Source organism: Amblyomma americanum, chromosome 6, assembly GCF_052857255.1.
Source record: "Amblyomma americanum isolate KBUSLIRL-KWMA chromosome 6, ASM5285725v1, whole genome shotgun sequence".
In the NCBI taxonomy this organism is placed as follows: Eukaryota; Metazoa; Arthropoda; class Arachnida; order Ixodida; family Ixodidae; genus Amblyomma; species Amblyomma americanum.
The window spans coordinates 39,254,271-39,268,237 of NC_135502.1; the positions used below are offsets into that span (position 1 = coordinate 39,254,271).

At 46.2% G+C, this 13,967-nt stretch overlaps 1 protein-coding gene across 2 annotated transcripts in view; it reads right to left on the reverse strand.

Moving 5' to 3' along the window:
* Positions 1-870: 870 nt before the first annotated feature.
* The window catches only part of LOC144136647 (histone-lysine N-methyltransferase 2B-like), a 68,811-nt gene continuing 55,714 nt past the window's right edge, over positions 871-13,967 (reverse strand). For both annotated transcript variants that reach the window (XM_077669159.1, XM_077669160.1), the window contains exons 27-34: positions 11,365-13,805; positions 10,333-10,407; positions 9,104-9,228; positions 7,918-8,162; positions 6,309-6,438; positions 5,728-5,823; positions 4,444-4,511; positions 871-2,295 (exon numbers count right to left, since the gene is read on the reverse strand). In XM_077669159.1, coding sequence (XP_077525285.1) covers positions 2,190-2,295; positions 4,444-4,511; positions 5,728-5,823; positions 6,309-6,438; positions 7,918-8,162; positions 9,104-9,228; positions 10,333-10,407; positions 11,365-13,805 — 3,286 coding nt within the window. In that variant the 3' untranslated portion in view covers positions 871-2,189. The remainder of the gene's footprint in view (positions 2,296-4,443; positions 4,512-5,727; positions 5,824-6,308; positions 6,439-7,917; positions 8,163-9,103; positions 9,229-10,332; positions 10,408-11,364; positions 13,806-13,967) is intronic.

Sequence of the window (13,967 nt, forward strand, 5' to 3'; positions counted from 1 at the left end):
ATCAGCAGCACCTATACCATTAGGTGGGGAGATTAGATAGGATAGGATAGGAAAACTTTTAATATCCAACAGAAAGAGGGTAGCCAGAGGGCTACCCGCCTAGACAACGGCCGAAAGGCCTTGACTCTCAGCGGCGGCTTCGGCCAGTCGGACGAGTTGTAACTGAGTCGCCGGGTCAAAGCTCAGTAGTAAGGTCTCCCATTGATCTTTTGTGTTAATACCTCGTCCCTCCCGGGGAGCATGAGGACATTCCCATAGTATGTGGTCCAAGGTGGCCCTAAGTTCGCAGTTCGCGCATTTTTCTGAAAATTGCTGGGATAGACTAGACAGGCCGTCGTTTACACACGTCAGGGCTAACCGAAAATGAGTTCGGCAGGTAAATGCCCTGCAGTGCCATTCCACGCTGCACATTTTCTTTTCATCTGTGAGCAATGCTGGACACTGTGACATTAGCTATGTCGGTGTTCAAAGTGATGTTGCACCACTCCTTCGTATGCACCTAACACGGTGCAACAGCAGCAAGAATGTCATTATGCTGAACGGGGCCAATAATGATGCACCCTCAATTTACAGGAAGCTGGTCGCCTCGATTTTCTTCCTGGTTCTTCAACGACGATTGTGCCAATGCCCGGCATCGAAGTAACATTGACACGTACTCTCAGTGTCCATAAGTTTCTATTCCCACATCCATTTGCAACATACCAGCAAATTTATAGCCTGCTGAAAGTGACGTTATTAATAAAATGATAGCCGGAGAACACATTCTCAGTGACATAAAGGCATACAGGTGCAGCTTCACATCCGCAGTTTCAATTTCCACACAGGTTGTGGATACCACACAACCCTGGAGTCAAAACACAGCCAGACAAATCAGAAAACAAACATCTTTATGTGTCGTTGTATTTACAGTTTCAATCAGTTTTACTAATCCTAAAATGTGCTGGCCATAATAGCCGCATCCTAAACGTCACACGAGCTAACGGACGCATCACAACTTTCGCTTGAGGACAAAAAAAAAGAGCATTCTAGCAACATTCTGTACAACATTGTGTGTGTATTGTCGGCATAGCCTCAGCAGCACGGTGCAGCGTCAACATGCACAGTAAATCTAAAAACAGGCTACGCAATTGTTCATGCGAAATTTTGCTCCCAGGTGACGACAAAACGATGGCGAGACGGGGGTGGGCGCATCCCACAAGCCCTCGCCAAATGACTCGACAGAACAGGAGTGCTTGCAAACACATGCAATAGTGACATTATCGGTACACATAATTGCAAAGATTCTGAACACAACAACTGATATACATATATATATAATATATATAATATATGATGAGATATTTATAATTGTGCATATCTTCTCATTTCACTGCTGCTCTAACAGTTGTAGTAACTTTCGAAATTTATTACAAATGATGTTGTTATTTCGTGCTCTCCTTGACAGTGGTAATTACAGCTAAAACTTCTATTTTATGTACAGGTTGACTCCCAAGGATCACAGTTGGCACCCGTAAAAACCACTCAAGGCACTTTCAGGTATCGTGTAACATCATTCTCCATCTTGCATTTTTTCTCTCGTCGAATCAAAGAAACAAGACACGTGTGCATATCTCGCACATCTGCCGACCAGAAAAATATCTTTCAGGCACAAGGCCTCAGTTATTATCTATCTGTAGCTCACTCTTATCTTTGCTTCAATAATTTGTGTTCTTCCTTACTCTTGATTCTATGTTGTTTTTTTTACACAAGGTACCAAAAAGCATGCTTGTTTATCAGCTACACAGGTGCCCATTCATCTCCTATAAAGTTTGCTAAATCTAAAAAATCTTGTTCGCATTTCACAAAACAAATTAAAAAATGCACGCAACCATTCAGTCATGGCACACAAGTACTCTACGTACATGTTGGGGGATCAGTGGTGATGGAGGGATAGGCAGAATAAAAGTGAAGGGTAATGACAATGATAATAATTATGATGACAATAATAATAATACACCATAGCTGACAGTGGACAGGTGTGAGGGTGGGAAGGAGCACAACAAGAGAGATGGTGAGGTTACAGACAGAAACAAAAGACTGTCGAGCTAAAAGCCTATGTACACGTCCCGCAACAACTGGTAGTAAGCTCGATGCAGGGGACATGGGCACTGCTGTGAAGGAGCTCTTCGTCGCACTGCGCACGTGCCCATTCAGTTCAGAAACTTGCGGCACCTTCGGGAGCCGCACGAGCAGGGAATCTTGACGTCTTCGATGGGGAACTTATAGTCATACGTCAGCTCCTCTCCTTTGAGAATGCTGGTGGAAAAGAACAGAGAGAGAGAGAGAAAAAAAAATGGGGCGATAAGACACCCAATGCGACAGTTCTGAAAATGCAGTTGGATTTACCCTCGGTGATTACTTTGACGCTTTTGCTCAACTGAATGCTTATATTCTATGCCGAGGCTTCACACACGCGACAGAATTTTTCTGGAGGGTGAAGATGGGCCGAGGTGGATTAAAGGTGGCGTTGAGTAGGTGTGTCTTTTCCTTACGACGGAAATAAAGTAGATGGCTAAACATCAGCACCGGACTTTCACAATGCACGTGTGCAGTTTTTACTGATAACACGAGCGGCCATTACAGTGTGCTGCTGGCTGTTTCACTCCGGTCACGATGCTCTCAAAAAGAAAAGCATTCTCCACATCTTTCAAGCCAAGTGGCTGAACATGTGAAACAGTTGGAGTCAAACTGTGCAACTTCACAGGGGCTTGGTCCAGGCAAAAGCGGGGTTCGTTGCAAATAGAAAATAAATAAAAATAAAAAATGATGAGCGACAATGACAGACTATTTCTGTGTTAGCAAAACAGTAAGCACGTGCCAATAACTTTTTATGCAAAGGCCGCACACCTGACCATTGAGGAAAATGTAGAGACAATGGGTGCAGAGTATGTTCCAGAAATTACAGCACCATCGTGCTCTTGCCACAATGTCTCCCGCCCCCAGCTTTGATGAAAATACAACTCGTATCAAAGTGAAACTACTATAGAAACCTGCGTATAATACGACGTTTTTTTTCCAGATTTTAGCATGCCAAATTTCCTTATCGTCTTATAAGTGGATTCCAGCAATTTTCAGGACAAATTCACAGTTCCAGTCTCGTTACTATTCAGCGTTATCACCATCAGGCTTCCGACGAGAGGAAGCGTTATCTAGCAGTGGCGTCGGTTGACAGTTTCGATGGTTTTAATTTCAACGCTACTTCACCACGCTTACCACGCGACACCCACGCTACCGAAAGCAGGACAGTCAATTTTCTGATCAGCATGTTGCCGCGACATGGGGAGCGGGCCAGCACCAGGCACATGAAGATGTGTGCCCCATTTCAACAACGCACAGTGTGTAGACCTTGTGAGTGTCCAACAAGTTGCTGGGTCAAGCGCAATATGCAATGCAAATAAGTGCCTTCGGTCAGCTTTCCTCACTTGCATTAAATGTGGATGAAAACTTTTTTTTCATTTTTTTTCTATCCCCGAACTGCATCTCACTTTATATGTAGGTCCGTATTATACACGGGTTTTCATGGTATATCACGAGCACTCAGCCCATTTCTTGCTTGGGAAAAGCCCTGCACGAGCTTAAAAAGCATGTCACCTTTACAAGTGCATTGAGAAGTGCAGAAATATTACAAAGCAACAAAATAAAAAATCTTTGTTGTAATGCCATCTTTACTGTGTCTCACAAAAACACTGCTACATCGCAGAAACCATGCCTGGTACAAGCAGACTGGGGTTTGAACATTTCAAACTGTTTGTGCATTCGAATATTCAGCTATTGGCTGGAACCTCAGCTATCATGACAACCACCCTAGTCATGAGCATGATCCTGTCACAAAGGCCCATATTCTGAAAGTGTCCATTAATGTGGCATGTTCACACCTGTCCAACTAATTTCTTGGAGCCCAAATGAAAAAGTGACGCCTGCGTGACTGCACTTGCAAAGAAAACATTTGAAATCAGAAACAGAAGGTTGTGTTTTATTTTAAGTCGGTAGGAGCTTGTACGCAACTAATGTGATTCGAGACAATGGTAGCATTCACTTTTTTGGAGCAAGAGGACACACTCACATGCGCATTTACACAAACACCCTAAATTCATGGTTACTAGCCGATTATAAGGTGCAAACATGATGTAAAAGACAGGACAAACGCTTGTCCTGTCTCTGTCTTATCAACCTGGGAAAACCGCACCAATTAGTCCAACTAAACACTTTAACCATAAATACTTCCAGAATATGGGTCAAGGTTTGGGATTTAAATCTCCCAAATCGACTGACCTCCAGCTGCACCTCCGACGAGGCTGCCACATTTTATTGAGACAGAAAAATAATGTGGATAGGTTACAGCAGCTTGCGCACAGCCATAGCACAGCCCATATCCATCCCTCAAGTCCACAATTCCACACTCACCTTCTCAGCGCAAATATCACAATGTGTTTCTTGTTGTCCACGGTAATCACCTTCGAGTAACAGTTGGGCTGTGTGGAAGAAACGAAGATGAAGAATGAAGCAGTTCGTCAGCTCCTAGCGATCAATAAAAGCCACGAACATCATCTATACCTCAAATCAGCAGTAAAGCTGTACAAAAAACACTGAAGAATGCAGTTCCTGCTACGTGCAATTTAGCAAGCATTTTGTTACACATAAAAGATGCCACTTTGGCCGTCAAGGTGCAAAAAACTTAAAACAGACCATTTATGTAGCCAAATTACAACCACAAAACAAAGCTGCTAGCTCAAGAAAGAAGGGTAGTAAGCACCTCTCAAAGGAGCTCCTCCAAGCAATGGCACCAGCATACTGTCATTATGTCATAGTCTACTTACTGTCATTATGTCATAGTCTACTTTGTACCTGCTAGCATGGCATCACAGGTGTCTGGCAGGTGTAAGGTAATTGACCATAACTTCTGCTTTTGATCCATTTCCGCATTTTTAATGAACGAATAAGACTGCCAGCAAGATGATTTGCTCAATGGAAAATACTGCTTTCTTTCATGAAATGGCACCTAAATTTTTTTTTTCGTGTGGCAGAAAATGAATTATCATTTATCTACTGTGAATTTCCATTCACTGCAAATTATGCTTGCGTTGCAGTGTGACACGGTTATTATGCTGCCAATATATCCACATGCAGAGGACAATTCATCATGGTTACCAAGCTTAGCATACAGTATTATCTCAATGATACAATCACAGATGATACAAAATTCGCAAAACATCCTGGCTGAAGTGCAGTCTACAGTGTTCAGAAATTTCCTAACACTCTCCCATGCCACTACAGATGATGCGAATCCAAGAGCCGCAACCGCACCATTGAGCGCTAAGCACTCTACTAATCAGTCGTGCAGTATTCAAGAGTGCTAAGCGGGGGCACAGTGAGCGCATCGCTGATGACATGATTGTCAGTCACGTAGTATATACGCACAGCAAGCACTAAGCACTGGCGTGCGGCCCACACATTGGCGACATTACGATCACCAGCTGCACAGTACGCACCGCAAGCACTGAGCGGTGTCACACAGCCATAAGTAAATCCAGTCAGCCGAAAACAGATTTGAAGAAATGCTTTTCTCGTGCTTCAACGTTTGAATCTTGCTCATTTTTTAATTATACGAATATTGTTCATGGCCTCTTGCGGTTCATATCACCTAGATTCTACTGCACTATGATGACAAAGCGAGACGTGCACACATACCTCACAAGAGTGGTTGATGAACCTAGCAGCATTGCCATGCATTGTGGCATCAACAACCTCATGGTCGTCAATGCGGAACATGTAACAGCCAATCCCCTGCAAGCAATAAACACAATTATAGTACCAACTCTGACAACTTTGCATGACTGCACTCGACTACTGCCGACATCACAATTAACGACAGCACACAGCAATGAACCAAAATGTAATCAGTTGCAAATTAAGCAAAGAATTTCGTTAAGCTGCAAACTTTAATCATAAGGCCGGGGACTCCATACTTTCTTTAACAGCGCAAACACCAGATGACAGCAAATCTCACTTCAGCCATTCCTACAAAGAGGCTCGGCAATGGAATTATTAGATTCGCAGACAAAGTGCATACACTAACACTCACAAAAGTTTTTCAGCCCTACACTGGCGCACTCTGAGACTGAAAATTCATTCAATGTAGCAACACCTGATATAGTCAGTGACACATCAAACTGCAAATTTTTCCACCTTAGCACACCATGCTATTTTTCTGGCAAGAGGTGAAAAGTGGTGCAGACAGAGCACCCACTAAAAGGTGCACTGTCACTCACCTTGCTCTCGTAGTACTTCTCCCTCTTGTCAGTGAGTGCTGCCCTGATCACTTCACCAGCGTACTCAATTATCATCTCTCCTCCATCTATGTTACGCTTGCAGTACAGCCCTCTGCCATGGATGTTAGACCTAGTTGAAAAACAACAAAGAAGCAAAGAAAAATAAGAATGAAAGCAAAGCTACCAACCACAACTGTGCATAACACCAGCCACATAGCTTCTATCGCTTCCATCAATATGAAGGTAGCAAGCAGAAGGCACAAAATTTAGATTAATCTCACAACAAAACTATGCCTCACATATATCAAACGTCAATCCCATAGTCCTCTTGCATCGCCCACAACTGCTCCTCTCTGCGGTTCAATTGCACGACATGTCCAATATCTAGTTCAGAAAATACCGGTGTGACTCCATCAGAATTGTATGTAACCCGTTAGAAGTAACTGATTAGTTGTAATATATTACGATTTCTTAGAATTTTGTAATGCATTGATTACTTTTTGTAGAGCATAACATTCTCAGTACATTTCAATTATTTTTTTCAGTAACTGATTACTCGTAATCTGTTAATTTTTTCCCCCCCAAAAAACGATATGTAACCAGTGGTGTGGAGAATATGAGCTCTGTGGCAAACACTGCCGCAGCACAGTAATGCCTCGCATCAGAGCTACAACAGATGGGCTGTGGCAAAGCCGCGTGAACGAGGATGTCCACACATGCAAGCCCTAGAGGATTGCATTGGACTACCTTCGTGTTCCACACTTAGCGCTTCACATTTCACCAGAACGGCACAACGAAATGTCATGTTTAGTGAGCTTGAGCTTTGTGCCCTCAGAGTGCGAACAGCGAAGCGCGGTGCTTAGCATAACTTTAAGTGCAAGGTCTTCATTAGTTAAAGCAATCCACTTCCCTCTGGCACATGCACTGAGATGCTCTTCAGTGTCACTGCTGATGTGTTCACAAGGAAACACGGAAAAAATACCGACTCTGTAATCGCTCGACTACTTTTCAAGGGCTGTAACTGACCACTGAAATCAGTTACATTTCAGATGAAGTATAACTGTAATTTTAATCAGTTACTTGTTTTCTGCGACGCGTGGAAGACTGGACTCCATCATTAAACACTTTAATCGATCGCTCTTTCTATGCTTTGACTTTTAACTGTATTTGCACAGTGTTGTGCAATCGGATTTCGCAAGGATAACATGGCACATGAAAAGGCTCGATAGTTGCCCTTTCGGATAATATTTGCTGCTGTAGCCCATTAAAAAGTCACCACACGCCACTCATCACTGTTGCATGTCTCTTCTGTCCAACTTTGTTTCACAGCACAGACAAGTTCTTCATTTATTTATTTACTAACGATTCATGTAGTTATACCTCAAATGCCCCATGTTGGGGTATTACATAATGGGAGGGGTTGTTACCGCGCACAGATGATTATTTCAATGAACTCCTTGAAGTGTGCAGTATTAAAGGATTACACAAGCAAACAAGGGGCTTCCATTTTTTTTTTGCGTTTTCACGACACTCAGCAACTAACCCTCTCCGAGTCTCTGGGGTGCAAGAGGCTTGAAAGATTAACACACAAGCTCGGCCCTTTGATCACCTGTACACTCCGACGGCTTCCTTGGCGGTGTTCTTGAGGTGTCGGAAGCGCATGGCCATGGGCAGGTCCAGGCTGGTCAGTCGCCGGGAAGACTTGTGCAACACCTCCACTTCATCGCCGTTGTCATTGCTCGGATCGTAGCTCGGCGGTGACCGGTGCGCCGATGCCAGGAACTTGAACATGTCGTGGTGGCCCCGTGACCTGAAGCCCTCTAGGCGGGCACAGCCCGACGGGTTTTCTGGGAGCTGGAGGATCAAAGGTGGAGACAGGACATTTATTAGTCTGAGTCAAATGGCGCTTACTGATGTGAACAGGAAGTTGGGGCAAGTGCATCAGCAAGCCATTTGGTACCACAACAGGAAGTAAGATCTTTTTTACAGCCTTATACAACTCCATTTCAAATTTATTTGCTTGTTTTAGGGAGGAGGCTGGTATGAAAAATATTTTTTATTAATGAAATCACAATTCTGAATCTTCAAGGAACACATATTTTTGTGAGCCGATTCTAAATATGTCATTTAATTTCATGTAAAGCAAGTCCTTGTGCACTTACATAAATATGTTATGTAAGTTTTTGCTAAGAGATTTGCAGAAATTTTGCTGAGGGGAACTTCCTGAAATACAAGCCATTGATTTGTCTCAACTTCAAGGAATGCAATAACGGTAAAATTATCCATCTACTTATCATAGAAGTCGAGCTATGGAGTTTTAAAATTGCCACTAAATTTAGAAATGTAAGGAAAACTCTGCAGTATTCCACTTTCTGGAAAGGGTACTTCCGGACAGCTTTGGTATTTTCATGGTGAGCTCTATTTCAAACTCGCATATCTCAAAATAATGGCAGAGCCAAAGATTTCTCAAATCTCACAATATGCTTCAATAGGTGCCACGTGTTTACCACCACTTAACGAAAAAATTCGATAACCCTGAAACCTGGCCTGTGCTTGAAAAAGCCTTGGACATCCCACACCATGGCAAAAATCAACGAGCAGGTCTGAGCTCGTGCATCACGATGTGTACCCCTCATCGCCACTCCGTAATCTGCGCATTACCTGTGCCAATGACCAAAAAGTGCACCTTCTCAAGGCGAAAACAGAGCCTGTTTTTTAGGACAGTCACAGCTGGGCAGACTGAAGCAGAGAACTGCTTGGCCACTGCATGTGCACCTGAAGCTCGAGCAACTTGCCTTTGTGCTGTTTCGCTTGTGGTACTGGAAGATGTAGTTTTCGCAGTTGTCAGCTCCTCGAAGCTGTTCCGTAAGGTAGACGACAGCCTTGTGTGTCAGGCCCATCATGGCAAAGCCATCCACATCTGGAATGCACAGGAAACAACAAAAGCGTGAGTAACGATGCATGCTTACAGGGCCAACTTGCAGCACAGAAAAAAAGAAAAGACAACAGTGCTAGCTTAACAACATCATAAAAGACAGGGACAGTGGCCACACAATGTAGGTGCTGACTAAACGCTTCTTCTTCGAGTACAATGAAAGAAACTGAGTTCTCACATTTCTGACACTCCTCTCAGTTGTAACTTAACTTCCTAGCCAGGTGTTCTGGGCAGCACCTGATTGCCCGCCTTTCAATGAAGAACTGTTGTTAGCGCCTGTGTTGTGTGTCCACTGTCCCTGTTCTTTCACTAAATCTACAGCAAACCAACCAGCCCAAGCGAGTACTGTGGTGTGTTTTGAAACTCTCACACTTTTCTCTCTCATGCTGGCTTATCACAGCTGTGTTCTTGGTAAAAAGCACATATTTGGTGTCTCACAGTACGAGTCCATTAATCTGGCTTTATTCAGTATTCCCCTCTAGTGTCCACTTAAGAAGGCTTTTTGTTTTTTCAGAAATCCATACATACTGACACCAGGCAACAAAGCTACGAACTATATGTTGGCTGTGTTAGCCGAACTAAATTTTTGTTATTTTTTTCTTCAGGACTGTGAAGGTTAACAGTAACAAGAGTGTGTTGTGTTGCGTTGGGTTTAATAGCGCATAGGCAACTAAGGCTATCATGCGCCAAGCTCAAGGTGTGAGAAATTGTTTTCTGAAGATTTTTACAACTAAGTGAAAAAATATGACGGTGTAGGAAGCTTAAAGAGTTAATTCCTTCTAACTAGTATTGTAAGCAAAAACAAGATTTATAAATCGTTAACATTTAAAGCTTCAAAGGAGGTCGGGTAACCTCATCAGCCGTCCTTGGCTGGGCAAGTAACAAGAAAGACCATGCACACAATGCAGCTGAGTGAAAATCATGCTAGCGCTCCAGAGATTGCACAGTGCACTAAGTTTTTACATCTCGTCACTTTGAAACATCACTTTTAAATATTGATAACACCAAAACAGTGCTGAAGGCGTCAACAGCCAAGAAGAGAACAAATGCTGCGGGTGAAAAATAAAGAAGGCGACAGCATCTGCTCACCATCATTGGTCAAAGGTGGCATGTTGGCACCAGCACGGGCATCCTGAAGCTTCTCAAAAAGGTACCGCCATGCCTCTACAGAAATACAGAGAAATGCCAACAATCAGTAAAGAACAGTCTTGTTAAAAAGTTGCTCACAAATGCGTTTTGATACATATTAAAATGCTAGAAAATTATTTTGTACTTGCCAAGCTTCTCAACTTTCTTTTTATAGCAACATGATGCCAAAAGTTGCAAAGGCTTCAGATAAAAATGCATGCCGACCACATGACCTAGTTTGTGCTGTTCCCAAAACAGCCAACAAAGAATAAAAGAGGAATCCAGATAGTTGCTAACCTCAAATCATTTACTTTGCAATGCACCTTGTGTTGCATTCCAAGCCACGATAAGAACACACCTTGTCATGCATGTTTGTGAAGCCTCTCTCTTAACGCTGACACCACGAAACACAACACTGTGTCAGCGCTTAGTCCTCAATTATGGTGCCCTGCACAGTTTAAGCTAGTGTTATGATCATATTAGTTCCTTTATTTTCCTCAATATGTAAACTCCCCTCTCGTATTATATTTGTATAAACATAGTATGCTCTCCTTGCTGAGAAGGCATAAGTCGACTACCTTTTCTAAACTGCAAAACTAATGGTGAGGAAAGATCACTATTTATGCAAATCAAATTAGCATGCTTTTTTGCATAGCTATGAAAATGGAGGCAAGGACACATATGAGAGGTAACTTGTGCTCCCATCAATCAATTTGGTTCCCTTCTTGTAGCAGCAGTTGTGTCTCACAAACGAAAACGACCCCATGATAAATGTCCCACATACAAAGCCCAGGTCCAAGGAGTCTGAATTAAAGCAAGTTCTTAACATTTCATGAGTCGCTGGATCACCCTCAGTTCACAAAGCACAGCTACAGCTAGACTCATACATAACCGTCAACCAGCAAAAAGAGGGCACAGTACAAATCAAGCGCGAGAGAAACAAAGAAGCCAAACACTACGAAAAAAGAAAACAGAAAGCGAAAGAATGCATACCATGCGCGTCAGGTGATGAGTGCAGAAAGCCATCTTCACTGGTGATTTCGTAGACAATGTAGGGCCTGTCAAAGAACGACATCCGCGTCTCCTCCTGCAGCGGCAGCGTTGGCGGTAGCGCCCCCACCGTACTGTGCACAGGCTCCTTGCTTTCTGGAAGCACCGCCGTCGAAGAGGTTGGAGGGCATGGCTCAGGATCAGTGTCTGCGGGCCAGCCGTCTTGTAAAATGCGCTGGGCCGCCTTCTGGAGCAGCGCAAAGATGGACTCTGCCCCGAGAGCACCAGAGTCGCCCGCACCACGTGGGCTCTCCTGTGGGCTTGGGCTAAAGGGCGGCTGTGGAGGGGGCAGAAGAACCGGCGACACGCGTCCCGGTCCACTGAGGAACTCCGTCGATGAGTCCGGCTCGGGGTAGACCTCGGGGGATGGGACACTGCGTGGCGGTGCCGTAGTTGGCGCAGGTGGAAGGGGGGATGGTAATGATGTTGAACTTGCCAGGGTGGGCACCTGTGGGGAGCAGGAAGTTGTCGGTGCAATTTTTGTGGCCTCACTGGCAGAGACCACAGCTGCAGGTGGGGCAGTCGCTGTGCGTGAAGGCAGGACCACACACTTTGTGCATTGCTTCCGTGCTACGAATGTCTGGCTCTGGGCCACTATGGTCTTCGCTGCCTGCCGCCCCGACTGCAGAATCCGGTTTCTCATCATGACCGCCTTGGCACACTGCTTCTGGGCGAGCATCTTTCGGTGGGCATTTGCGTAGCAGGGAACACGCTTGGACGATGAACAGGAACGGGGGCCCGATGATGGGCCGCTGTTCACAACGGAGGTCTGGCTGGTGACAGATGTTACAAGCCCCGCTGCAGCTACACCAGGAGCCACGACACCAGTGTTGGCTACAAGCCCACTGCCGGCGACAAGGGGCATTTGACTGCACACACCAGGAGACTGCAATGCAAGTGGCATCACGGGGGCTGCCTGGCCTCCTAGGCCGCCGATGAGGGCGAGTGGTGGTGGTGCCGCTGGCTGCACAAAGGGAGATGCCACAAGGGGCAGTGAGCCCAGGTAGGCCACCTGCGCCCCAGTTGCCATGCTTAGTGTTGAGACACAGTTTTCAAGCCGGTAGTGCTGCCGGGGAATGATGATGGTACCACCGGGCACTTCGTACACCTCAAACTTGTCACAGCTTACACTTGTCATGTTGATGGTGGACGGGAACTGGTTGATCACGGGAAAGTTGTATGCATAAGGAGAGTAGCTGACGAGGGGCTGTGTGGCAGCGACAGGGGGAATGCCCAGGCACGGGGACTGCGTGGCCTGCAGGGTGGGTGGTGGTACCATGGAGGCTGGACGCTGCTGGTGCTGTTGCTGATGGTGGTGGTGATGGTGATGCTGCTGCTGCTGCTGGTGCTGTTGGTGGTGATGATGATGCTGGTGCTGGTGCAGCTGCTGGCAGGAAGCAGGCCTTGGCCTCTGGCAGCCCTGGGAGCCCGGTACCTTGGGCAGGATGGTCTTGGGTGACACGGCGGGCCGCGACCGTGCCCGGCTGGGTGTCGTGGCAACTTTACTGGCCACAGTCTTGATTGCTGTCCGGTTTTCACAGGTGCACCCGCACACACTCTGTTGCTGCCTCGCAGGTTTCGCCACACACTTTGGAGTCGCTGACGTTGCACCACTGCTACCACTGACCTGCTCGCCATCACCCTGTGCTGCGACGAGGGCCCCTGAGGAATGCGCCGCAGCTGTTGCAGGATGGGCCCCAACGATCCCTTTGGCACCGTCTTGCTGCTGGTCCTGGCCCCCAGCGCCACAGGGGACAGGGACAGCAGCCACTGGCTCACATTTCGCCGCATTACCGTCACTCCCTGCCACATTGTCCTGGTGTACCGCCACTGATGGGTCAGCCACCACGGGAGGGGTCACAGTTGTTGCCACTTCTGCGAGTTCACTGCCACTACCGTTATGTACACTGCTTGTTGGGGCAGTAATGCCACTGCTGCCACCACCACCACCGCCACCACTGCTGCTGCTGCCAGCAGAGCTCCTCGTCGAAGAGGCTGCCGCATCACAGGACCTTGATATGTTCTCCAAGAGTTCAGCAAAGTCCATTTGGCTGTCGCTGCTCTGAACACAACGAGCAAGTTCATCCAGAATCTTAGCATCGAGGTCATCCAGGTCGGCAGCAGGCGTGGCAGGCAAGACATCACTCGATGAAACACCCAACCCACTGCTGCTACCCGTGCTATCACAGTTCGCTGAAACACTATCACATTGCGCAAGCGGGACGGCGGCCCCACTCAGCGGCGGGTCGTCGTGCACAGTGGTAACGTTCACACCCCAGTCCTCCTCGCACGGCGGGGGGCGCGGTGGGCGCACCTCGTATGTCCGGCACATATACACCACTCTTTGCCTCGGATTCTGGGTACTCCAGAACAGACGCCGACACCTGCAACAAACAAGCGATGAAGAGTTCTCAGTAGTTCCATCCTACAGCAACAGCTGCTAATGGCACAGGCACCTGGACCTTCAACACTGTCATAGACAACTGTACAGTAGGAGAAGTGGGAGGTGGGTGTGACGGACGGAAGGAAGAGAGGAGGAGCTAAGC